Below are 25,016 nucleotides of genomic sequence, written 5' to 3'. Positions count from 1 at the left end.
GAATCCTGTGACTCATCCTTGCTTCTAACTAGGGAACAGATTTATGCACATTCAGGGTGTCTTGCTGACCACCTCTAATTTTAGAGAAAAAAAGTGGGCTTGTGGTAAAAAAGCCTTTTCTTCATCACATTCTGGAGGGTTATTTTAAGCTCTGTTTCTCATCCCTTCCCAGCTCCCTGGTCTCCATTTGTTCTTTTCCCAGGATTCAGCCCAAAGTGTTGTGGAGATTTGCCAATTATCTGATAGGGTAGTTAAGTTGCTCAAAGTGAATCACTCGGACCATAAATTATTATTTGTTTTGGAGAAGCTAAGCACCATGTTTCCTTTGAAATATCCTTTCTAGAAGAAACATGAACAAGATGAAAAATCAGTGTTTTCTTGTGATTAATATTAAATCTTTCCTATTTCTGGGCATTCTTTTAAAATAGTGCCATTTATTTTATCAAGGGAGAAATTTTAGAATTGAGATCATCTGGTACATTTCCCAGGTTGGGGGTAGGGGAGTGATGCCTATCGGACAAAACCTTTGGGGTTCTGTCTTGGGGGATGATGACCTTAATATTAACAATGAAAAGATTGGTTTGGAAGTTCAGCCTCACTCTCAAGAGTTCAGCTCTCACCTTATTTTACAGAATGCTCAAAGAGCAAAAAGAGATTGAATATCCTTTGCTTTGTGACCTTGGGCTTCACTTCACTTCTCTACCTCAGTTACCTCATCTGTAAAATGGAGATTAAGACGGTGAGCCTCAGGTGGGACAGGGACTGTGTCCAGCCTGATTATCTTGTATCTACCTCAGTGCGTAGAACAGTGCTTGGCACATAGTAAGTGCTTAACAAATACCACTATTACTATTATTGTTATTATTATTAAAAGGACCTCCAAGAGAGCAAATATTCAAAGAGAAGCTACACAGTGAATATGATTTTAAATTGCTGAAATCCATTCTTCCCTACAAAATATTTAATGTTTCAAACTAGAGGGTTCTGCCTATTAAGAAGAATTATCCAGGCTAAAACCTCTCAAATGCCTAACAATAGACTATAAAATTTTTTATGACCTTTGTTAGGTGCTGACTATGCGGTCAAGCCCCGTTTGAAGTGCTGGGATAGATACAGATCAATCACACCAGATACAGTCCTTGTCCCACATGGAGGTCACAGTTTGTGTAGCGGGGAGAACAGGTATTGAATCCCCATTTTGCAGTTCAGGAAACTGAGGCCCAGAGAATTAGTAGGCAAATGTACAGAAACAGCATGGCTTAGTGGAAACAGCATGGGCTTGGGAGTCAGAGGTTTTGGGTTCTAATTTCCGGTCCACCACTTGTCAGCTTTGTGACTTTGGGCAAGTTGCTTCACTTCTCCGTGCCTCAGTGACCTCATCTGTAAAATGGGGATTAAGACTGTGAGCCCCACCTGGGACAGCCTGTTAACCTTGTATCTCCCCCAGGGCTTAGAACAGTGCTTAGCCTATAGTAAACACTTAACAGATGCCATCATTATTATTATTAAATGGTGGAGTCAGAATCAGAAACCAAGTCCTTAGGCTCCCAGACTTAGGCTTTAATCGACTAATCCAAACCACTTCCCAATGTGATACCTAGTAACATTTTACACTGTCTTTCCTTTGATGTTGTTTACAGCATCATGGAGACAAATTGAAGGGATTAAAAAAGTTTGGGGTTCCAAAGCACACTATATGTTTGGAAACTGCTGTGTCTTCATAGGCTTTGGAACACAAAATTCTATCTTATTAACATCAAGCTTTCCCACTGATTAAGAAGAGATATTTCCTTACCATGCTGGTGAGAAGAGTATAATCCAGTAAGGCATGGAACATGTTAACCGGCTCTGCCGCTTGTCAGCTGTGTGACTGTGGGCAAGTCACTTAACCTCTCTGTGCCGCAGCTCCCTCATCTGTAAAATGGGGATGAAGACTGTGAGCCTCACGTGGGACAACCTGATGACCCCGTATCTTCCCCAGTGCTTAGAATAGTGCTCTGCACCTAGTAAGCGCTTAACAAATACCAACATTATTATTATTACTACCGTACTCTTCCAAGGGCCCAGTTCAGTGCTCTGCACATAGTAGGCTCTCAATAAGTGTGATTGATAAAGATGCTGGATATGCATTCTGCAGCCTCATTCAAGGACAGAGCCAAGCAAGCAATAGGCAGCACTACGAATTTTGAAGAAGGATAATATTGTGCCTAGTGTTTAAATATTAGGTAATTATCACCATAACCAATATTTATTGACTGTACAAAAGAGGCAGAAATTCAGTCTCTGCCCTCAGACAGCTTGCAGTCTAACATCTGATTACGGTTTTACTTTCTGCGAAGTACTGCACCTCGACAGTGGTTGCAGGAACTAGTTTGGGACACTGAAATTACACTTCACTCCCTTTCAATCCATTTCAGCAGCCAGGAAGTTGGGTTTGACTATAGCTAACTTCATGAAAACCCAGTTTTCCCACACATCCCGTCCTCCTAAAATGTGAGGATGGCTTTCCTTGTAAACTCCTTGTGACAATGCAACTGGTCTACCCACTCTATGTTGTACTCTCTCAAGAGCTCAGTACAGTTCTCTGCACACAGGAAGTGCTCAGTATACAGGATGGACTGATTTCATGTAAAAATTCCAGGTGAAGAACAATTTGTGGCACAGTACTCATGACGACTCATGCTGTAGTGGTTATTATGACCATGCTTTAGTACCCGTGATGTCCATATTCTGATTCATAGGCTTACGCACCTGTCTATTACCACCAACTCCAAGGCACCAGACTGTATCTAAACAGGCTCACGTTGTCAGGCAGAGGCTCCCTAATGCCCTAATGGCATATGAGCCAAAACCTAAATAAAATTAATACCATTGGGTGCTTACTGTGTGCAGAGCACTGAACTAAACACTTGGAAAATACGATTCGGCAACAGAGAGAGGCAATCCCAACCCACAACGGGCTCACAGTCCGTGAGAAGGGAATGGGCTCACAGTCTGAGAGAAGGGGGAAACAGACATCAAGACAAGTAAACAGACAACAATAGCATCAATATAAATAGAATTATAGAAATATACACATCAAAACAAGTAAATAGGCATTAATTATAAATAAATAGAATTATAGATATATTCATATATATACACAAGTGCTGTGGAGTAGGGTTGGGGGTAGAGCAAAGGGAGCGAGTCAGGGTGATGGGAGGGGGAGCTGAGAAAAAAGGGAGGGCTTAGTCTGGGAAGGCCTCCTGGAGGAGGTGAGCCTTAAGTAGGGCTTTGAAGGGGGCAAGTGTGACTCTTAGGTGGATTTGAGGAGGGAGGACAATCCACCACTAGCTGTGCCTCTGCCTCTCCCTTTCGATACCGACATACCAGGAAAGCTAGGAAAGCAGTCTCATACTGGTTTCCTAGGGGATAAACTAATAATCACTATTTCACAGTTACACAACGCAAAAGACGTTTTTGGCCCCAAGCACTTCTGGCTGGCTGTATGTCTCCTCAACCAATGTGACAGGACAGGGTTTGGGTGGGAATATTTGAACACGTTAAGTCTGAGGAGTCAGGGAGACCTACAAGTAGAGATGTCCTGCAGGCAGGAGGAAATACAAGACTGCAGAGAAGGAGAGAGATCAGGGCTGGAGAGGTGGGAATCATCTGCAGAGAGATGGTAGTTAAAGCCATGGGAGTAGATGAGTTCTCTAAGCGAGTGTAAATGGAGAATAGAAGGAGATCCAGAACTGAACCTTGAGGGATCCCCACAGTTAGAGGGTGAGAGGTAGAGGAGGAGTCCACCAAAGAGACTGAAAACGAAGAGCCAGAGAGACGGGTGGTGAACCTGGAAAGGACAGTGTCAGGGATGCCAAGGTTGGATAACGTTTTCAGGAGAAGGAAGTGGTCGACATTGTCAAAGACAGCTGAGAGGTCAAGGGGATTAGGACAGAGTAGAGGCCATTAGATTTGACAAGAAGAAGATCACTGGTGACCTTTGAGAGGTCAGTTTCGGGGAGTGAAGTGGCCAGAAATCAGATTGGAGGGTGTCAAGGAGAGACCTGGAAGAGAGGAAGTGGAGGTCGTGGGTGTAGGCAACTCGCTCAAGGAGTTTGGAGAGGAATGATAGGAGAGAGTTGCAGAGAGAGCTGAAGGGACCTCTCAGGCACTTACTATCATTTCCAGAACACTGACTCTCAGGATACCAGAGCGAAACACAGCTCACTGGGCTTGCCCTGATTCATGACTCTGATTAAAAAAAAAAGGAATGAGTCACTCTTGATTACTCTTCTTCACAAATCTTAAGAACCATTTACATAATTCAACATTATCAGTGATTAAAATGCCTTTACTTTTATACTAGTCTCTAAAGGACCACTGAGAAGATGTTATACATTCAACAAACTCTTCTGATACTTCCTGGGAGAAAATACATTTGCTTTAAGTCCACACTTGTAGTCAGGCCTATCAGATCTGGTAAACTGATTTACAGCTAAAGAAATAGATATCAAGGAAAATAAATATCTACCCCAGAGCCTTGCCAAAAGTCAGTGACAAATTAAATACCGCCATTCATCTATCATCTCCTTTTGCAGTTACACCACCTTTCCCATGTTTGGTCATATTGACAATTAAAATGAAAAACTAAAACATCAATATTATGATAGTAAGTTTGGAAGGAGCGGAAAAGGAAGAATTTGGCTTTAAAATGTGTGTTCAGTCCCAAAACACTGCCTGCACTGGTACCCTCAGGAAAACCGTAGCTATAAAGAGCAGGACTTTGGACAGAAATATTAACTGAATCCTATTCCTCCCGACTGTGGAATGGGAAGCAGTCAGAAACTTTGCATGTTGATCCAAAAGTACGAGAAAGTCTCTTCTCCCAAGCTGAGGCTGTAGAGCCATTTAGTATAATAAAAGTGTAAAAGGCAGGACATTCCCTAGAAAGGAACCCTAGATGGGGTGGGATAGTGTAAATACTGTCCATTCAGAGTGGACTGATACTGAGCCTGGGTGGCCTCTCTATCCTCTCTCCCTGATGGACTAAATGATAATAATGATAGTGGTATTTAAGTGCTTACTTCATGCCAGGCACTGAACTAAGGGGTGGGGTGGACACGAGGCCTTCCCAGGAAAAGCCCCACTTTTCCTCATCTCCCACTTCCTTCTGCAGCTCCCTGACTTGCTCCCTTGACTCTTCCCCCCCTCTCGCAGCCCCACAGCACTTATGTATCTATCTGTAATTTTATATATTTGTATTAATGTGTGTCTCCTCCTCTCTAGTCTGTGAGCTCGTTGTGAGCAGGGATTGTCACTCTTTATTGTTGTATTGTACTTTTCCAAGCACTTAATACAGTGCTCTGTACACAGTAGGCGCTGAATAAATACAATTGAATGAACCCAAGCCAATCAGATTGGACACAGTCCCTGTTCCCATATGGGGCTCACAGTCTCAATCCCCATTTTACAAGTGAGGTAATTGAAGCACAGAAAAGTTGAGTGATTTGCCCAAGGTCACACAGCAGACAAGTGGCAGGACAGGATTAGAACCCATGACCCTCTGACTCCCAAAATTGAGCTCTATCCACTATGTCATGCTGCTTTAAGGGCAAATCGAAACTGCACTGCCAGCAGTTAGTCATCTGTGAAATCCCTGGTCTGAGGTTTTCAGCTAGAGCTGTATGTCAGCTTGATTCAGTGGAGCAGCCAGGGGCTTAAAGGAGAGTCTTCTATTTGCAGCTATCCAAGATGTATTTTGCCTCCCCTCTAGCTACCTGGGGAAGCTCTATCCTTTCAAGAACATTAAAAAGATGAGCATTTGTCCAGACGTAGAACCCAATCACATAACTCTGTGCTTTCAAAAATTCAGTCTCCAGTTCCAGTGAGGAAGTACCTAATGGAAAGTCCACAAATAAATATTCACTGAGTGTTGACTGATTTTTTTTTAAATTGTGGCTTTGTTTTTTTTTGGTGGGGAAGCACTGTGGTCTAGTGAAAAAAGAATGGACCAGGGAGTCAGAAGACTTGGGTTATAAGCCAAATTCTGCCACTTGCCTATTCTGTGATGTTGGGCAATTTCTCTGTGCCTCAGTTTCCTCATCAGTAGATTGGGGATTGAATGCCAATTCTCCCCCCTACTTAGACTGTGCGGCCCCTCAGGGGCAAGGCTGTGTCTGTATTATCTTCTGTCTCCACTACACGTGGTAAGCACTTAACAAAACAAAGACCACAATTATTATTATATGGTCTTTGTCTTCCAGGGAGTTTGGGAAACGGCCCAAAACCTAAAGAAGAGAACTGAAATGGGAAATACTCATCGAGAGCTTATAGGCTAGACCTAGGCAAAGGTGAGATTGTAGAATCTCTCCTGCCACAACCCAGAATAACTAACCACTCCTGCCACTGACAATTTAGAGATCACAGGAACCCAGGCCTGATTGCTTCAAAAATTTCCCTAAAACTCCTCCTTCAATCAATCCAAACCTTCTAATGGCTCGGGATTGGTTTCTGACATTGCAGATCATAAAGTAAAATTGCTCCTTCGAAGAAGCTGGAAATTTTAGAATCATCTTCATTATCTCCAACAGTCAGGCAATCGTATTTGTTGAGTGCTTACTGTGTGCAGGGCACTGTACTAAGCACTTGGGATGGTACAAAATAACAGTGTAACAGACACATTCCCTGCCCACAGTGAGCTTACAGCCTAAAGGGGGAGACAGAAAAGAATAAAAATAAAGTTCAGATATGTGTGTAAGTTCTCAGGGGCTAGGAAGGGAGTTGAACAAAGAGAACAAGTCAGGGCCAAGCAGAAGGGAGTGGGAGAAGTGGAAAGGAAGGCTTAGGGAAAGCCTCTTGGAGAAAATGTGCCTTCGATAAGCTGGGAAAAATCTGTCCATCAGATATGAGGAGGGAAGGCATTCCAGGCCAGGGGCAGGCTGTGGGTGAGAGGTCAGCAGCGAGATGGATGAGATCAAGGTACAGTGAGAAGTTTAGCATTAGAGGAGCCAAGTGTTCAGCCTGGGATGTAGTGGAAGAATACCTAGGTGAGGTAGGAAGGGGCAAGATAAGGAATTTTTATCTGATGCAGAGGTAGATCATCAATAGAATTTATGTGCATAGTGTGTGCGGAGCATTATACTCTGTGCTTGGGTACAAGAGTTTATAGGCTTGATCTGTGCCTCAAGAAGGTTACAGTCTAAAAGAGGAAACAAGCACTAAAATAATTTTAAAATAATCAGAAGCAGCAGCAAAGGAAGCTATGCGTTTGAGTTAGTGCTTAAGGAATAAGGCCCGATGTTCTGTATCTAGAGGTGATAATTGAAGCCCCGGGAGGGGATGAGCTAGTGAGTGTAAACTGAGCAGAGAACAGAGAAGTGATGGAAACCCTGCTGTGCACGCAGAATGCTCAATAAATCTCACCCACTGATAGACCTACAACTAGAAAGTGGGAGGAAGAGCAGAGAAAAGAGACTGAGGTGTGTCTAAAGAAGTAAGAGAACAGAAAGAGAACCGTGGCAGTGAAGCCAAGGCTAGGTCATGTTGCCAGTAGAGAAAGTGATGTTGAAGGCAGTTCGGCAATCGAAACGAATTAATAATAATAATGTTGGTATTTGTTAAGCGCTTACTATGTGCAGAACACTGTTCTAAGCGCTGGGGTAATCAGGTTGTCCAACGTGAGGCTCACAGTTAATCCCCATTTTACAGATGAGGTAACTGAGGCACAGAGAAGTGAAGTGACTTGCCCACAGTCACCCAGCTGACAAGCGGCAGAGCCGGGAGTCGAACTCACGACCTCTGACTCCGAAGCCCAGGCTCTTTTCCACTGAGCCACGCTGCTTCCCGTGGGAATTGGGTAGGGTTCACTAAATTCTGCTAGGAGGGGATTCTAAGACAGCAATCCCTAGTGGAAAGAACACAGCCTGGGAGACGGAGAACCTGGATTCTAAATCTGGCTCTGCCATATGTCTGCTGTGTAACCTTGGGCAAGGAGCTGTGTGACTTTGGGCAAGTCACCTAACTTCTCGGTACCTCACTTACCTCATCTGTAAAATGGGGATTAAGACTGTGAGCCCCACGTGGGACAACCTGATTCTCCTGTGTCTATCCCAGCGCTTAGAACAGTGCTCGGCACATAGTAAGCGCTTAACAAATACCAACATTATTATTATTCTCTGGGCTTCAGCTCCCTCACCTGCAACAGGGGGATTTAATGTCTGTACTCCCTCCTAGTTAGACTGTGAGCCCCATGTGGGACCTGTTTATCTAGGATCTACCCCAGTGATGAGTACAGTGCTTGACACATAATAAGCCTTTAATGAATACCACAGTTACTGTTGACCTTGGAGAGAGCAGTCTCAGCGAATGAAGGGGATGGAATCAGGATTTTAGGGGGTCAAGAAGGGAGGTGGAGAGAGGAGGTGAAGACAGCAGGGTTTAAAGAATTTTGACAGGAAAAGGAACAAGGAGACTAGGCAGTGGGATCCAGAGAATGGTTACTGTTGGAAGGAAAAGTTATAATCCGTTTGTTTGAGGACTTTGTGGATTCTCTGTTTTTCCTTCTGGCCCTTCTTGGGCATATTAGCTGTCTCCAGAAGAGGTTTTTCTTAATTTATTCTTCTCTTCTTCTTCCCTCAAATGCAAATAAAAACATTTGTGGTTTCCCCAAAACTATGCAGTGAAAATTGCCAAAATGAATTTCTGAAAATCTGAATACAGTAATTAAACATAGGATGGGAAAATGCTCTTTAGTCTGAGAGAAAACAATGATAATAGTGATTAATATTCCCCTTTAATACCAAAACAACTTAAACTAATCCAGCCCGTTTTGTTCATATCAGATCATGTCTATAAAGTTAAGAACTTAGAAGCTGAGGCTGCTTCTGTGAAAAACATTGACCCAAAATGAAGGGTACCAGGATCAGATAACCCATAATTCCTTTTTAGGGGGAAAAAAAGGTGAAAAATAAGATTGGTTTGGGCAAAGATAGTGCATATGTGTGTAGGTAATTGTATGTATTGGTATATGAATATACTCACATATTTAAAGCTAAATTAGAAACTGAATTAGAGATGACAGTGGGAGCCCTCTGTAAAATTCACTTAAAATTACTCCAAAAAAAATGCACAATGCTGTATCCTGAACTTTTCTCAGTGGAGACTTTCAAGGGTGGGAACCTTAAGTCATCAGGTTACTTCTTTCCTGGGAGGCTAAATGCATGGTGTAGTGGATAGAGCAAGGGCCTGGGAGTCAGAAAGCCATGGGTTCTAATCCCAGTTCTGCCACTTGCCTGCTGTGTGGTCTTGGGCCAGTCACTTCATTTCACTATGCCTCAGTTACCTCAACTGTAAATTGGGGATTAAGACTGTGAGCCCAAAGTGGGTCAGGAACTATGTCCAACACAATTATCTTGTATCCACCCCAGCGCTTAGGACAGTGCCTGGCACAGAGAAAGTGCTTAACAAATACCATTATTATTCAAGGACATTGGATAGATGAGTTTATTTTTAAAATAACGTTCATTTCGGGACGAAAACTCACCCACTGCTACTTATGTCAAGAGCAGTCAGCCACTGACATGCTAAAACAACATAATTGCATGTTGGGAATTGCTATTTGGAAGCTTGGGTTAAGATAACCCCCTCAACTACACTATTGTTAGAGGGTCAGAGATCTAAAGTTACCACAGGCAATGCTGTGGAGAGTGTTTAGGACAGACACTTAGCCTCCCCTCCTCCCCCTACCAACTCCCGGCCAGCGCCAAGCCAGAGATTCACAGAGAAAGAAAAGAACATTTCAGAGAAACTCCTGATAAATCCTTCCTTTGATGCCTTTTACTTGTAAATGATTTTTGTGTACCTTCCCCACTGAATCATAAGCTTCCAGAGAGCTTGGAAGATGGTTTTAGCTATTGTTTACTCATCCAAAGTGTGTAGAATAGTGTTTAGGACTTGATAAGCATTCAATAAATACCATGATTGATTCTCAAATCAGCCTACCCAAAGAGGATTAGATGGAAGCAAAACAAATAAAGTCAGGCTCCTTCGCTAATTCCTGGCATAAACTGGTAAGAGTTTAGCATACTTAAACATAGCAAGTGGGCAAGTCACTTAACATCTCTGTGCCTCAGTTACCTCATCTGTAAAATGGGGATGAAGACTGTGAGCCCCACGTGGGACAACCTGATTACCCTGTATCTAGCCAGGGCTTAGAGCAGTGCTGTGCACATAGTAAGCGCTTAACAAATACCAACATCATCATAAACTAGTTTAGGTAAGAGTGGAAGTGGCTTTTTGCCAGGCTGAGTAGCTCATAGTCAAAGCTGTATTTACATTCCCTTCAAACAACAATATTCCTTTGCACATGAGACAGATAAATCAGAATGTGACAGTTTCCAATCAGAAACGACATAGGATCCCTGGCCCAACACTACTGGAGGTCTCTTTGTGTTTACTTTCTTTAACATAGATTAGAAAAAAAGCTTGGCAAACGTTTGAAAGAACTATAACCAGAGAATTCCAATGGCTCACCTCCAGCTATAGTCTCACCACCACGGCTTTAGTCTCACCACTCCTGCACCTGATTCCTTCCTCATCTCCCTCCTACCTGGAACTCCCACCTTCTTCATAACGACCACCCCACAACCGCCCACGTTTTCAGAGCCCTTCTGAAATCATATCTTCTCCAGGAAGCCCTGCCCCCACTTACTCTTCTCCCCAGGTGAGCAGACCTGGGCCTATTACACATTTACATATTCACCACACCTGCAATCTATCGCCTTGAAGACCTTATTAGTGAAACACTCACTCGCATTCGGTTTTTCCTTCTTTCTCCTATCTGGAAGTTACTTCAGTGGCTGACTTCTCCCAAGACATCGTAAAATCTATGAGGGCAGTAAAATCTATCAACCATCTCCACGGTAATCTTCCAAGTGATTAGTCAAGTGACCTAGACAGTAGTCATTCAGTAAGTACTATTGGATTGATCATTAATTGCTACAACCTGACTCTCACTGCCAGGATAAAACACTTAATCTTGACGCCATTACAGGGAATGGGGGAGTCAGACTTAATTATAAGAATTGCAGTATCTGTTAAATACCAAACACTGTAATAATAATGTCGGTATCTGTTAAGCGCTTACCATGTTCAAAGCGCTGGGTTAGATCCAGGGTAATCAGAATGTCCCACGTGAGGCTCACAGTTAATCCCCATTTTACAGATGAGGGAACTGAGGCACAGAGAAGTTAAGTGACTTGCCCACAGTCACACAGCTGACACGTGGCAGAGCTGGGATTCGAACCCATGACTTCTGACTCCCAAGCCCAGACTCTTTCCCCCGAGCCACGCTGCTTCTCCTTGTATACTGTACAAAGCACTGGGGGGATTACAAGCAAACGGGATTGGATACAGTCCCTGGACCACATCAGACTCACCTGGCCGTAGCACTTGTCCACTCTGTGACCTTGGGTAAGTCACTTACCTTCTCTGTGCCTCGGTTACCTCATCTGTAAAAAATGAGGATTAAGAATATGAGCCTAATGTGGAACAGGAAGAGCCCACGCTTGGGAGTCAGAGGTCATGGGTTCTAATCCTGCCTCTGCCACTTGTCAGCTGTGTGACTTTGAGCAAGTCACTAACTTCTCTGTGCCTCAGTTAACTCATCTGTAAAAGGGGGGTAAGACTATGAGCCCCATGTGGGACAACCTGATGACCTTGTATAAGCAGCGTGGCTCAGTGGAAAGAGCCTGGGCTTGGGAGTCAGAGGTCATGGGTTCGAATCCCAGCTCTGCCACGTGTCAGCTGTGTGACTGTGGGCAAGTCACTTAACTTCTCTGTGCCTCAGTTACCTCATATGTAAAATGGGGATTAGGACAACCTGATCACCCTGTATCTACCCCAACGCTTGGAACAGTGCTCTGCACATAGTAAGCGCTTAACAAATACCAACATTATTATTATTATTACCCCAGTGCTTAGAACACTGTTTGGCACATAGTAAGAACTTATCAAATACCATCATTATTATTGTATCTACTTCAATGCTTGGCACATAGTAAGCACTTAAGTACTCCAATTCTTATTAATTCCTCTTTTACAAATGATGTAAAATAGGCACAGAGAAGTGAAGTTACTTGCCCAGGGTCACACATTCATTCAATAGTATTTATTGAGCACTTACTATGTACAGAGCACTGTACTAAGCGCTTGGAATGTACAAATCAGTAACAAATAGAGACAGTCCCCGCCCTTTGACGGGCTTACGGTCTAATCGAAGCAGACAAGTGGAAGAGTCAGGATTAGAAGACAAGACCTTCTGACTCCCAGGCCCGTGTTTTATCCACTAAGCCATGCTGCTTCGCCAGGTCTCAAAACATTCTAGCCTCATTAGCTTCCAAAACCCTTTCCACCTGGGTTCACTCTGAGCTACTGGCTGGAGAATTTAAGGCTATTAAGGGAGATTATGCGTCTCTGAAGGCATTTAAAGATGAGGCTAACGGTAGCCACCGTGTTTTATTCCCAACAGCTCGCCACGGAGGAGAAGTTTCTGTGAGAAGTGCTAGACACACGACTCCTTCCAAGATCCCCCGTACTTTTAACGCGATTACCTATAGGCCAGAGACTCTCAACAAGAGTATCGCAGAGGTCTTTGTCGGGAGTGCTACTGAAAACTACGGCAAAAATAGCACGGTGACCCAAGACCCTGATTCGCAGATGACAGGAGTTACGGAGAAATCTTGGGTTTCGACGACCACCACCCGTCTCTACTCCAGCACAGTGGAAGAGGTAAGGCAGGACGATTGTTGCGTAAGGGGGTGTTTATGACAGTTTCAGCGTCCTCTGCTTTTCAAGATCCTCTGGGCTAAAAGTTCATCTTAGAAGATGCGTTTTTCTGCCATTTATCAAACGCCTCCTTTTGATTCTTCCTACTGTCCCTAAGGAGTTTGAGAGAAGGTGATTTTTTGGGTGTAGAAAAAACTCTCTGATTTTTTTTTTTTTAGATTTTCCCCTCTGACAGGGTTTACAGGGAGAGAATCACTAACCTTGTGGTTTTTTCGTCACTCAGAGTTAGCCTACACCATTTCCGTTTGGTCACCGGCAAACTAACACTGGAGTAGAACTGAGAGAACAATAAGACCAAGAATCCCCTCAAACATTGCCCCAAGATGGCCTGGCCTCAGCCCATTTTGATAAGGATTCAAGGATCTCTAGATTTGGTTCAGGGACAGTTCCTTCCTTCCTCCCTCACCTTGCCAAGATGGGTTTATACAGAGTCGGTCTCACTTTTAATGGAGTGGTGGCTAAGGAGGAAAGGGGGTTGAATGGGGAGAAGGGGAAGGAGTTCATTCAATAGTATTTATTGAGCACTTACTATGTGCAGAGCACTGTACTAATAATAATGTTGGTATTTGTTAAGCGCTTACTATGTGCCGAGCACTGTTCTAAGCGCTGGGGTAGATGCAGGGAATCAGGTTGTCCCACGTGAGGCTCACAGTTAATCCCCATTTTACAGATGACACTTGTCAGCTGTGTGACTGTGGGCAAGTCACTTAACTTCTCTGTGCCTCAGTTCCCTCATCTGTAAAATGGGGATTAAGACTGTGAGCCCCACGTGGGACAACCTGATTCCCCTGTGTTTACCCCAGCGCTTAGAACAGTGCTCTGTACATAGTAAGCGCTTAACAAATACCAACATTATTAGATGAGGTAACTGAGGCACAGAGAAGTTGTGACTTGTCCACAGTCACACAGCTAAGTGGCAGAGCCAGGAGTCGAACTCATGACCTCTGACTCCGAAGCCCAGGCTCTTTCCACTGAGCCACGGTGCTTCCCCAGCTACTAAGCGCTTGGAATGTACAAATTGGCAACAGATAGGGACCGTCCCTGCCCACTGACGGGCTTACAGTCTAATCGGGGGAGACAGACGGTATTATTATATTCAGTTGCCCTTCAGTTTCAAAGATAAAGCTACTGATGGGTGAAGGCAAGCACTTAGTACGGTGCTCTGCACACAGTAGGTGCTCAAATATAATTTACTTATTGATTTAAATTTAATGACAGTGTGTATGGCTGAAAGGCTAGTGCCCCGTGGCAGAATAACCTCACCCCCCAACACACACATAGGAATACCTATGCACAAAAACTGCTGGCCTCTGTTTACTTAAACTGTGAGCCTCATGTGGGATAATACTAATAATAATAATGTTGGTATTTGTTAAGCACTTACTATGTGCAGAGCACCGTTCTAAGCACTGGGGTAGATACAGGGTAATCAGGTTGTCTCACGTGAGGCTCACGGTCTTCGTCCCCATTTTACAGATGAGGTCACTGAGGCACAGAGAAGTGAAGTGACTTGCCCAAAGTCACACAGCTGACAAGCGGCAGAGCTGGGATTCGAACCCATGACCTCTGACTCCCAAGCCCGGACTCTTTCCGCTGGGCCACGCTGGGATAGGGACTGTGTCTGACCTGATCATCTTGTATCTACCCCAGCGCTTAGCATAGTGCTCGGTACATAAGTGCTTAACATTTACCACTTTTCAATAGTATTTGTTAAGCACTTACTATGTGTCAAAGATTGTTCTAAATACTGGGGTAGAAATATTTGGAGAAAAGGCAACCTCACATTGATTAATCTAGTTTTAATAGCATCGTGGTGGCTTCCTAGGACATGACCGACCTTCGGGTGAAATGTACTAGAACTGGTCCAACCATCAATCATTCGATTAATCGTACTGATTGAGCACTTGTGCAGAGCACAGAATGGAGATACAGAGCACACTCTAATGCCGGTGATTTCCTGCCCACTATTAGGCAGAACATTAACTGGTCCTTTTTTGCCCTTCCATAAAATGACAGCTATAACATGCTTATTATCTTCCCTTGAAGTGGACCCAAGGGATGGCCAAGCTTTACTTGGTGAAAAAAGTTATTTTTTTTTTCAAATGATTGCCTCCAATTGCCATTCCCCGGAGTGGTCTTTCTTCTGTGTCGTCCTGACTTGCTCCCATTGTTCATCCCCTTCTCGGCCCCACGGCACTTACCTATATATCTGTAATTTATTTATATTAGTGTCTGTCTCCCCCACCAGACTGGCAGCTCATTGAGGGCAAGGAATGTGTCTGCTTATTGTTATATTCTCCCTAGCACAGTGCTCTACGCATAGTAAGTGCAATTGAATGAACTCCCCCTCTAGACCGCAAGCTCATCATGGGCAGGGAATTTGTCCATTCACTGTTCTTTGTACTCTCCCAAGCATTCAGTGCAGTGCTTGGCACACGGTAAGCGCCTATTAAATACAATTGGATGAATGACTGAACTCCTCAGAGCGTAGTGGTTAAAGCGTGGGCCTGGGAGGCAGAAGGTCACGGGTTCTAATCCTAGCTCTGCCACTTGTCTGCTGTGCGACCGTGGGCAAGTCAATTCACATCTCTGTGCCTGTTACCTCATCTGTAAAATGGAGATTGAGATGTGAGCCCCACGTGGGACAGGGACTGTGTCCAACCCCATTTGCTTGTATCCACCCTAGCGCTTAGTAAGCACTTAACAAATACCATAATTATTATTGATTATCAACAGTTGGGTTAGCGATGCCGTTCACTTTTTTAAAAAAATGCAAGAGGAGCAGTCACAGCTGGAACAAGCAATGCAGTTGAGGGTCGGTTTGCTCAGCAAATGTCATGAATGTTCAAATGGAAATTTCCATCTTTGAAACAAGCATCTCTTTGAGTGTCATGGGGCTGAGAATGCGGGTTGGGATTGACCACGGTTTATATTCCCGTTTTACCTTCCTTTACCTTTTTTGGTTTGGCCGTTTCGCTATTTAAAACCTCCTCTACTGGAGAGTGGAAAAAAGATAAGGAGATGGGGAAAAGTTTGTTGAGTGATTAATTGAGTTATCTTTGGAGTTCATGTATCCTGTCCCCTCCTTCCCTCTCCCCGCTGATGGATTGGCCGGCACGGATAGCCCATTAATTCCCACATTTTCCCTTCCCCCAGATGGAATTCTATTTAGGAGAGTTCCGAAGTCTAAGGAATTGCTCTTCTGGAATTCTATTTTCAGGTTGTTCACTTGGGCACCCAGCACACATTCAGAAGGGGACTAATCCTTCCCACTCACCCCAACACGCTATTTATTCTTACTGCCCCCCACCCATTTGCTCCAATATATGGACACTGGGTTTCTGTGCATACAAAAAACCTCAGGAGGGTAGAGCTTATGTTGCAAGAGTTAGAGAGAAAGGAAATCCGTTCTTAAAGCAATTCTCCAGAGCAATCATATTTATTGAGTGCTTATCAGTGCACTGCACTGTACTAAACACTTAGGAGAATACAATTTTAAAAGTTAATAGACACATCCACTGCTCACATCAAGCTCACTGTCTAGAGGGGGAGAAAGACATTGATATTAATAAATATAAGGATACATTCATAAGTGCTGTGGGGCTGAGGGAAAGGTGAATAAAGGGAGCGAATCAGGGTGACACAGACGGGAGTGGAGAAAGAGGAAAGGAGGGCTTAGTCAAGGAAGGCCTCTCGGAGGAGATGTGCTTTTAATAAGGCTCCGAAGGTGGAGAGAGTAATTGTGAGATATGAAGAGGGAGGGCCTTCCAGGCCAGAGGTAGGACACAGGTGAGAGGTCGGTAGGCAGTTTTCTCTTCTCCGGTTACTCCTCTCTCTCCTAATCTTCACCGGTCAGAGTGTCACTGGAGATGGCTCCAAGATAATTCTCTCTCTCAGCTAGACATAATCCGGGAGAACAGCAGAGTCACAGAGTCTGGGACTGGTTCTTCTTGGAGCTTGAGTTCTGTGAACGGATCGCCTGCCATTTGGAAGGGGCTAATCAAGTCGCATGAGTTCCTGCTTCTTTGTCTTGGCATATGTTTATATGCCCGTTCGCACTGATATCTGTGTTTGCTGGAGGGGAGGGTGAGAGGAGGGTAGAGAGTGTGTGAGTGTGTGTCCATGCATGGAAGATGGCATCTCAGTAAAAGAATGAAGTCGCCTCGACTAAGAAGACTCACGGAGAATTCCAAACAGTCCATAAATGGAATAGAAAGGAAGTGAAGAGATCAACAAGAAAGGGAAAGGATCACTAAACTATAAATCAAATAGCTGTTCCTCTAATCCAAAGAGCACTTTCCCACATTAGCCTCCTCCCTGCCCAAGTCCCATCCCCATCTTCCCTCCCACCCCATATTTTCGACCACCTCATTTGGTATTGTTAAATATGGACCGTTTTTGCTTTGTGGCTTTTCTTTGGAGGTCTTCAGTGCCTATAGGCACTATTCTAAGCACTGGGGTAGATATGAGATAATTGGATTGGACACAGTCCCTGTCCCACACGGGGCTCACAGTCTTCCCATTTTACAGATATGAAAACTGAGGCACAGAGAAATGAAGCGACTTACCCAAAGTCACACAGCAGACAAGTGGCAGAGCCGGGATTAGAACCCCAGGTTTTCTGCCGCCCGGGTCTGTCTACTTTCCACTAGGCCACCCTGATCGCCATTGTAATCAGGATGTGATCGTGATTGCCTTTTTCCACCATGATTGCAAGCATCCTCAAATGGATTTAAATTATTTTCAAGTCTTTCATTTCAGACCCAGCCATTTTGGCTTGGTTCCTAAAATTCAGGTGGTTCTTTTCTCCACCCATAATCCAACGGCCTTCAAATCCTGTATTCCATTCCAGTCACCCCTAAGCAAACAATCCGGTGACCATGACCTACTTCTACCTAGTGAGCCCCCCCCAAAGGATAGGGACCAGGTCTAATTCCTTCCCAGGGCTTAGTACAGTGCTCTACACATAATCAGCACAGTATAGATCCTATTACTAGCAATGACAACACCTCTCTCCTCTCTCTCCCTCCCAGCTCTCCACCCTGGTTAGAAATGAGCGTGTAGGAGAAATGATTTGGGCTGCCCAAAAATCTCAGGTGTTTTTGCTTAGCACAGGTGATTTTGAACAGATGTGGGAAGGTCAGAGAACTGCAGGAAGGTTCAACTGCTGAGGAAACAGGGCACAGGTGACCCACCTTCAGATAGAAAAAGGGAGAGGAGCAGACTATGGGGAGAGCTTGAGGTTTTCAGGGCTTAGTAGGAAAAAGTGGGAGAATTTAGAAGTGGATTGAGAAAAATCCACCTGTTTAGGAAAAGGTATTTTTTAAAAAAGGGTATTTAAGGGCTTACCATGTGCCAGGCACTGTATTAAGCTAATCAGGTTGGACACAGTCTGTGTCCCACATCCTCTTTTACAGATCAGGTAATTGAGGCACAGAGAGGTTAAGTGACACACTCAAGGTCACCAAGTGTGTCACACTTGTGACACATCAAGGTCACACAGCACACAAGAAGCAGAGGTGGGATTAGAACCCAGATCCTTCTGACTCCCAGGCCCATGCTCTATCCGTTAGGCTATACTTTGCCGTATCACTTGCGAATAAAGATATTTTTGAAGAATTCATTCCCATAACATGGGTAGATCCCCATACGTACTAATGTAGAAATTTGAGAAACCCTGTCAGAGGCATCGGATAGGAGACGATTGTGCGTGACTGCTCTTCATCCTGGAAGATGATGATAATTCTGGCATCCGTTTAAGCACTTAATATGTGCCAGGCGCTGTACCAGGGTGGATACAAGCAAATTTGGGTTGGACACAGTCCCTGTCTCACGTGGGAATCACAGTCTCAATCCCCCTTTTACAGACGAGGTGACCGAGGCACAGAGCATTTACAGTATCGTAAGCCGTAAACATTTACAGTAGGCAGGCCCAAGTTGATCTAATATATCTTTTCCTTTAAGCCCAGTGACATTTTAAACCAGATTCAATGTTTCCAATAGTTCCCTCTGACCCGGTCAACAGAGTTTATGAAAAGAATATGATTATTCTACTAATCAAACAATGGTTAATGCCAACCGTACCAGCACAGACAGATTCCCTGGTTTTGAGAATAAGAGTCTTAAGGTCGTTTGGCTCTAAGCAAACCCATTTTAGACGGCGGAGGTAGGACTGAGCACAATAGAGGGCTTTCGAATCCAAAAAGTGTTTAGTTTATAACTGCTTTGGGTCAGCAAGTAAATCTGCTGCTTTCAAAGCTATGACAAAAGCTCTGCAAAGCACATTTCCTCCTGATAAAAATGTGGTGCAGGGGGAGAGCAGTTAGTGTAAAAAAAAAAAAATGCCAGGAAACCTTAGAAAAGTGTCTGAGAGATTCTGGAGCCTGCTATTAGAGTCGTATCCGGACACTCCCCAAGCTCACTTCCAGCACTGAGAAAAAATCTTGGCACCACGAGGAGTTTAACAACCCTTAAAAACCTTGTTTGCTGCTCTGCTGAGAGCAGGATATAGGGTACCAGTTTGAAAGTAATTACAATTTGATGGCATGTAGAGTCTTCCACGGTGAGCCATCTCATCAGTGCACTTTGACATCCCTTTGTTTCCCTGTAGAAAAAAACACTGAAGTTTTTTGGTCCTTTTAATTCGCCACAGACCTAAGTACCCAGCAATACACAGCTCATATGCAAACTAGATGGGACACTTTGGGTTGTTTTTTTTTTTAAAATGCTCTAATGCTTTGAATGAAAAAGTGGATTTTTCTCCAGACCGTAGCACGTGTCATTCACTTCTACCAGTGCTGGAGCCAGGTTCTGGAGGGGCAGGCAACCGCTCAGAGCCCCGAATTTGAGGGAGCCTCAGACTGGCTGTGGGGAACACAGGTACCCAGTTAGCCTGGGACAGTTTCATTCGATCGTATTTATTGCGTGCTTACTGTGTGCAAAGCACAGGGACATGCTGGCAAGTCAGAGGTGGCAGCTGCTTCCAAGCACTGAAGAAGCAGATCCTGGCATCACCAACCCGCCCCAAGTATTTCTAGGAGTGTAGCTGTTGAAGTCCCATCTGTTTTCCTCCTAACAATTCTGATATGGACTCCTCCATCACCGAGACCCTTAAAGGCATAGAAGCTCCAGAGAAGGGTGTGTGGTCTAGTGATAAGAGCCCAGGCCTGGGTGTCAGAAGACCCGAGTTTTAAACCTAACGGGCACTCGTCTGCTGTGTGACCTCAGGCGAATGACTTCTCTTCTCTGTGCTCATGTCATCTGTAAAATGGAGATTCAATCCAACTCTCCAGTACTGAAACTGTGAGACCCGTGTGGGACAGAGACTGCGTCCACCCTGATTAACATGCATCTAGCTCAGTTCTTAGGACGGTGTCGGACAGGGAGTGAGCACTTAACAAATACCGCAAAAGAAGCTCCCTTGTTAATTTGAAGTCCAGATCAACCTTGTAAGCAGATTAGAGGAGTTTTAGCACCAGTAATCGGGCTCCCCTTGAAGTGCAGCATAGGAGCTTCCATCGAGATGTATTATTAGCATTGCATAGGAACTGTGGAGGTAACTTTGAGAAATGAAGCTGAAGAATATTCTTTAAAATTGCCTCAACTCCCAAATGCCACTGATCCGTCTCTTTTCATCCCTAAATGAAAATTCCTATGTAGAGCACGCCACTTAAAACTGGGCTTAGGAAAAGGGTTGTCAGAGGGTACTCATGATTCCATATCGAATTATCTGTCAATGCTTTTCTTTAGTGAATGTGTATATTCATTTCATTCATTTCATTCATATATTCATTTGACTATATCATCCATATATTCATATGGATGAATATATCATCCATATATTCATTTCATTCATCATTCATTCAGTCATGGAGAAGCAGCGTGGCTCAGTGGAAAGAGCACGGGCTTTGGAGTCAGGGCTCATGAGTTTGAATCCCAGCTCTGCCACTTGTCAGCTGTGTGACTGTGGGCAAGTCACTTAACTTCTCTGCGCCTCAGTTCCCTCATCTGTAAAATGGGGATGAAAACTGTGAGCCCCACGTGGGACAACCTGATTCCCCTATGTCTACCCCAGTGCTTAGAACAGTGCTCGGCACATAGTAAGCGCTTAACAAATACCAACATTCCATCGTATTGATTGAGAGCTTACTGTGTGCAGAGCACTGTACTGAGCGCTTGGAAAGGACAATTCAGCAACAGATAGAGATAATCCCTACCCAACAACGGGCTCACAGTCTAGAAAGGCGGGAGACAGATGAGACTACAAAGCAAAACAAGTAGGCAGGCATCAATAGCATCAATATAAATAGAATTATAGATAAATACACATCATTAATCCAATAAATAGAATAATATGTACATATGTAAAATGAGAAGTCTTAGAAGAGAAATCCTAGGGAAATAAATATTGGAGAATCAAACAATTTGAAAGGTCCATATAGTCCCGAAAGGAATGATCTAAAGTTGGGTGGGAGTTTTCCCTTTGGCTTCTTATATTCAGGTCCTGGAGCAATGCTCCGTAATGCCTATGTTGGTAGAGGGAATTCAGTGAAGACTGGGAGATTATACCCAATCTTCTGCATCCACATTACCATTACCGGTTAAGTCACGTCAGTGCTAGTATATGAAATAGACAGGTTTGAAACTGCTGAGAAGCTTAAAGCAAGTGAAAGTTTCAGAAGAAACCAATGAAAACGCATCAGTGTGTATATGCACTCCAATTTTTTTTAAACCAGAAGCTAGGGCTGCTGTGATATAATAACGGTGGTATTTGTTAAATGCTTACTATATGTGCCAAGCACTGTACTAGCGCTGGGGTAGAAACAGGGATGGACACAATCCCTGGCCCACGCGGAGCTCCCAGTCTCAATCTCCGTTTTACCGATGAGGTAACTGAGGCACAGAGAAGTTAAGTGACTTGCCCAAGGTCACATAGCTGACAAGTGGCAGAGCCAGGATTAGAACTCCAAGACCTTCTGACTCCCAGGCCCGTAATCCTTTGTTTTTCTGCCAAAGTCCTCTGGGTGAATGCATTCATGTTTCCCTCAATAGGACATTGGGGGATTTCTGAATCTCACTGTATAACTGAGTACTATCGGAGGAGAAATGGATGAATTGGAAGAAATGTCCCTCCAGCAAGGCAACACTTTGTGAAAAGCAGTGTGATTCCAGAAGTGAATGGGAGAAATTGATCTGGGCTAGGCTTATTTTTGTTAGTGTATTTAAGGGCTCACTGCGTGTCAAGCACTGTTCTAAGCACTGGGGTAGATACAAAGAGAGATTGGACAGAGTTCCTGTTCCACATGGGGCTCACAGTCAAAGAGAGAGGGAGAACAGTATTTAATACTCATTTTACAGATGAGGAAATTGAGGCCCGGAGAATTAAATGACTTACCCATGGTCACACAGCAATCAGTCGGCCGAGCCAGCACTAGAAACCAGGGCCTCTGACTGCCAAGCCTCTTTCCACTAGGCCATGCTGCTTCCAAATGCAATGTATTTTTTGAGTTTGGGAAACAACTCAAAAACCTGGGCTGTGACAGACTGAGAATTGTTCCATCAGAGATGTGACTTGTCCAGGTAGTCATGCTTCCAGAAATCCTAACCGAACATGTTCATTTATTATCAAGGAGACAACTATTTGCATTCCTAGAGTTTGGAAGTGTTTTTATTTCTGAACAAATACACAGTGACCATAGTGTAGTCTCCCAAGCGCTTAGAACAGTGCTCTGCAGAGAGAAGTGCTCAGTAAATACCATTGATTGGCTGAGAGGCAGCGTGAACTAGTGGAAAGAACGTGGAGCTGAGAGTCAGGAGATCTGGGTTCTAATTCTGACTCCACTATTTGGCTGCCGTGTGACCTTGGACAAGTCAATTAAATTCTCTATGCCTCAGTATCCTCATCTGTGAAATGGGGATTCAGTAATGACTCTCCCTCTTAGACTGGGAACACAGGGTTGGATTAAATGATCTTGTATCATTTCAGTGCTTGGCACATAGTAAGCACTTTCCAATACCGCAGGAATGACAGTAATGATTTATCTTTTGCTGCCTTTGATTGTTGCCCCCTTTTTTTTTTTGTCCTGGATTTCTTGAGCTCACTGTGACTCATGAAATTGTAAGCAGAGACGTTCAGTCTGTAAAGGCCACGACAGCCCTGTAAGACCGAGGGAAATAGAAGAATTATGCCTAGAGGACTCGTGCTGAGAATAAGTAGAACATCCCAAACAAGCCTGCTTTGAGCTCTCTTCCCTTGCTGTAACAGCTCTATATTTGTTTGCTCCGCACATTGTCCCAATCTGGGATATGACAAAATTACTTTACCTTAAATGCCAGGTTTCGAATCTTGAAACCATCCACTTCCATTTACGTCTTCCTCCTCCTTGGACCATGAGCCCCTTGTGCAAGAGGGACTGAGCCAGGCACTGTGCTGAGCTCTGGGGTGGTTACAGGCAAATTGGGTTGGACACAATCCCTGTTCAACATGGGGCTCACGGTCTCAATCCCCATTTTACAGATGAGGAAACTGGGGTTCAGAGAGATGAAGAGACTTGCCCAAGGTCACACAGCAGGCAAGTGGCGGAGCCAAGATTAAAACCCGCTACCTTCTGACTCCCAGGCCTGCGCTCTATCCGCTATGCCATGCTGCTTCCCAGAATCACCAAAGCAAAACTTCCTTCTCCATTTTTTCCTGCTACTTTTCCTCTTCCTCCTCTCCGTTCTACTCCAAAGACCAGCATGACTTACTATCATCAAAACAAGGAGTGTCTTTTGGGGAATAAACCCTTCATAAGAATAACCGCAAGCTCGTCTCTAGACTGTAAGCGGATTGTAGGCAGGGAACGTCCCCACCAACTCTGTTGTACTCTCCTAAGCACTTAGTACAGTGTTCTGCACACAGTACGCGAAAAACACCACTGATTCAGTGAGAGAGAAGGAGGCACAACAGAGTCCGGGACGACACAACAAAGGACGACTGCTTTGAATACGCAATTTGGCCGATATGTAAATTGCACGGTCAGAAGTGTTATCGTCAAGCACAAAGGCCAGTCTATACGATTTCTTAATAGAGAACAGCGAGTTCTAGTGGAGAGAGCACCGGCCTGGGAGTCGGAAGGACCTGAGTTCTAATCCTGACTGCCACGTGTCTCTTGTGTGACCTTGGGCAAGTCGTTTTGCTTCTCTGAGCCTACCTCATCTGTAAAGTAGGGACTTGGAGTAGGTGCCCCAGGTGGGACATGGACTGGGTCCAACCCGATTAAACTTGTATCTACCTCAGCACTTAATAAAGGGCCTGGTACAAAGTGAGTGCTTAACAAGTACAGTGAGAAAAGTGTTTGAGATGTGCTGAACCACGTGTGTACCACAGCTCCATGAGCGGAGACATTCTTCAGTAGTTCGCTGGATGATATTCCTGTGAAAGCGTCAGGAGTTTTGAACCCATCAGTGTCTACTCCGCTGCTCTCCCGCCTTTATAGTTCTTTCTCCCCGGAGCCGATCTGGGGAAACTTCAAGGAAAAGCCGTAGGGGGTCATAGGGTCGGGTCTTCCCTCAGCTCAGCGGGGTGGCAGAAGGAATTAGGCTTCTGAGTACAGGCCTCTCCCTTGCCCTACTCTTTTTTCTTCCCCAGGCTGCCGCTCCAGCAGCCTCTTCCACCCCAACGGTCACTGCTCCCCAAAAACCTCTTCCCAGGGCCAGTTTAAACCCTTGTGGATCCGGGGCTATCGGATTTTGGAGGGCCTCATGTGATGTCGTTACGTCATACTGCATATTATCATAGAGAAGCAGCGTGGCTCCGTGGATAGAGCCCAGGCCTGCCAGTCGGAAGGACCTGGGTTCTAATCCTGGCTTAGCCACGTCTGCTGGGTGACCTTGGGCAAGTCTCTCGATTTCTCTGGGCCTCAGATAGCTCATCTGGAAAGTAAGGATTTAGACTGAGCCCCATGAAACATGGACTGTGTCCGACCTGATTAACTCGAATCTACTCCAGGGCTTAGAATAGTGCTTGGCACACAGTAAGCGCTGAACAAGTACCGTTAATATTAACGAGTACCATTATTACAACTCTGGTGCTCAGTCCTCAGCTTCATTCCCATCTCCGTACTGGCTCCCCTGTATCCAGTAGGGGCTCTTGCATATACGCAGGATGTAACTCTCATTTAAAAACCATCAGTAGCCGGGGCTATTAGCGA

At 44.5% G+C, this 25,016-nt stretch overlaps 1 protein-coding gene across 1 annotated transcript in view; it reads left to right on the top strand.

Moving 5' to 3' along the window:
• The window catches only part of PTPRB (protein tyrosine phosphatase receptor type B), a 102,800-nt gene that overhangs the window by 3,633 nt on the left and 74,151 nt on the right, over nt 1-25,016 (top strand). The window contains exon 3 of the mRNA XM_029078476.2: nt 12,509-12,768. Within this exon, the coding sequence (XP_028934309.1) occupies nt 12,509-12,768 (260 nt within the window). The remainder of the gene's footprint in view (nt 1-12,508; nt 12,769-25,016) is intronic.

This window comes from Ornithorhynchus anatinus, chromosome 14 (assembly GCF_004115215.2).
Source record: "Ornithorhynchus anatinus isolate Pmale09 chromosome 14, mOrnAna1.pri.v4, whole genome shotgun sequence".
NCBI lineage: Eukaryota > Metazoa > Chordata > Mammalia > Monotremata > Ornithorhynchidae > Ornithorhynchus > Ornithorhynchus anatinus.
Note: the sequence above shows the minus strand (reverse complement) of the source record. Positions and strands in the feature narration are given on the sequence as shown.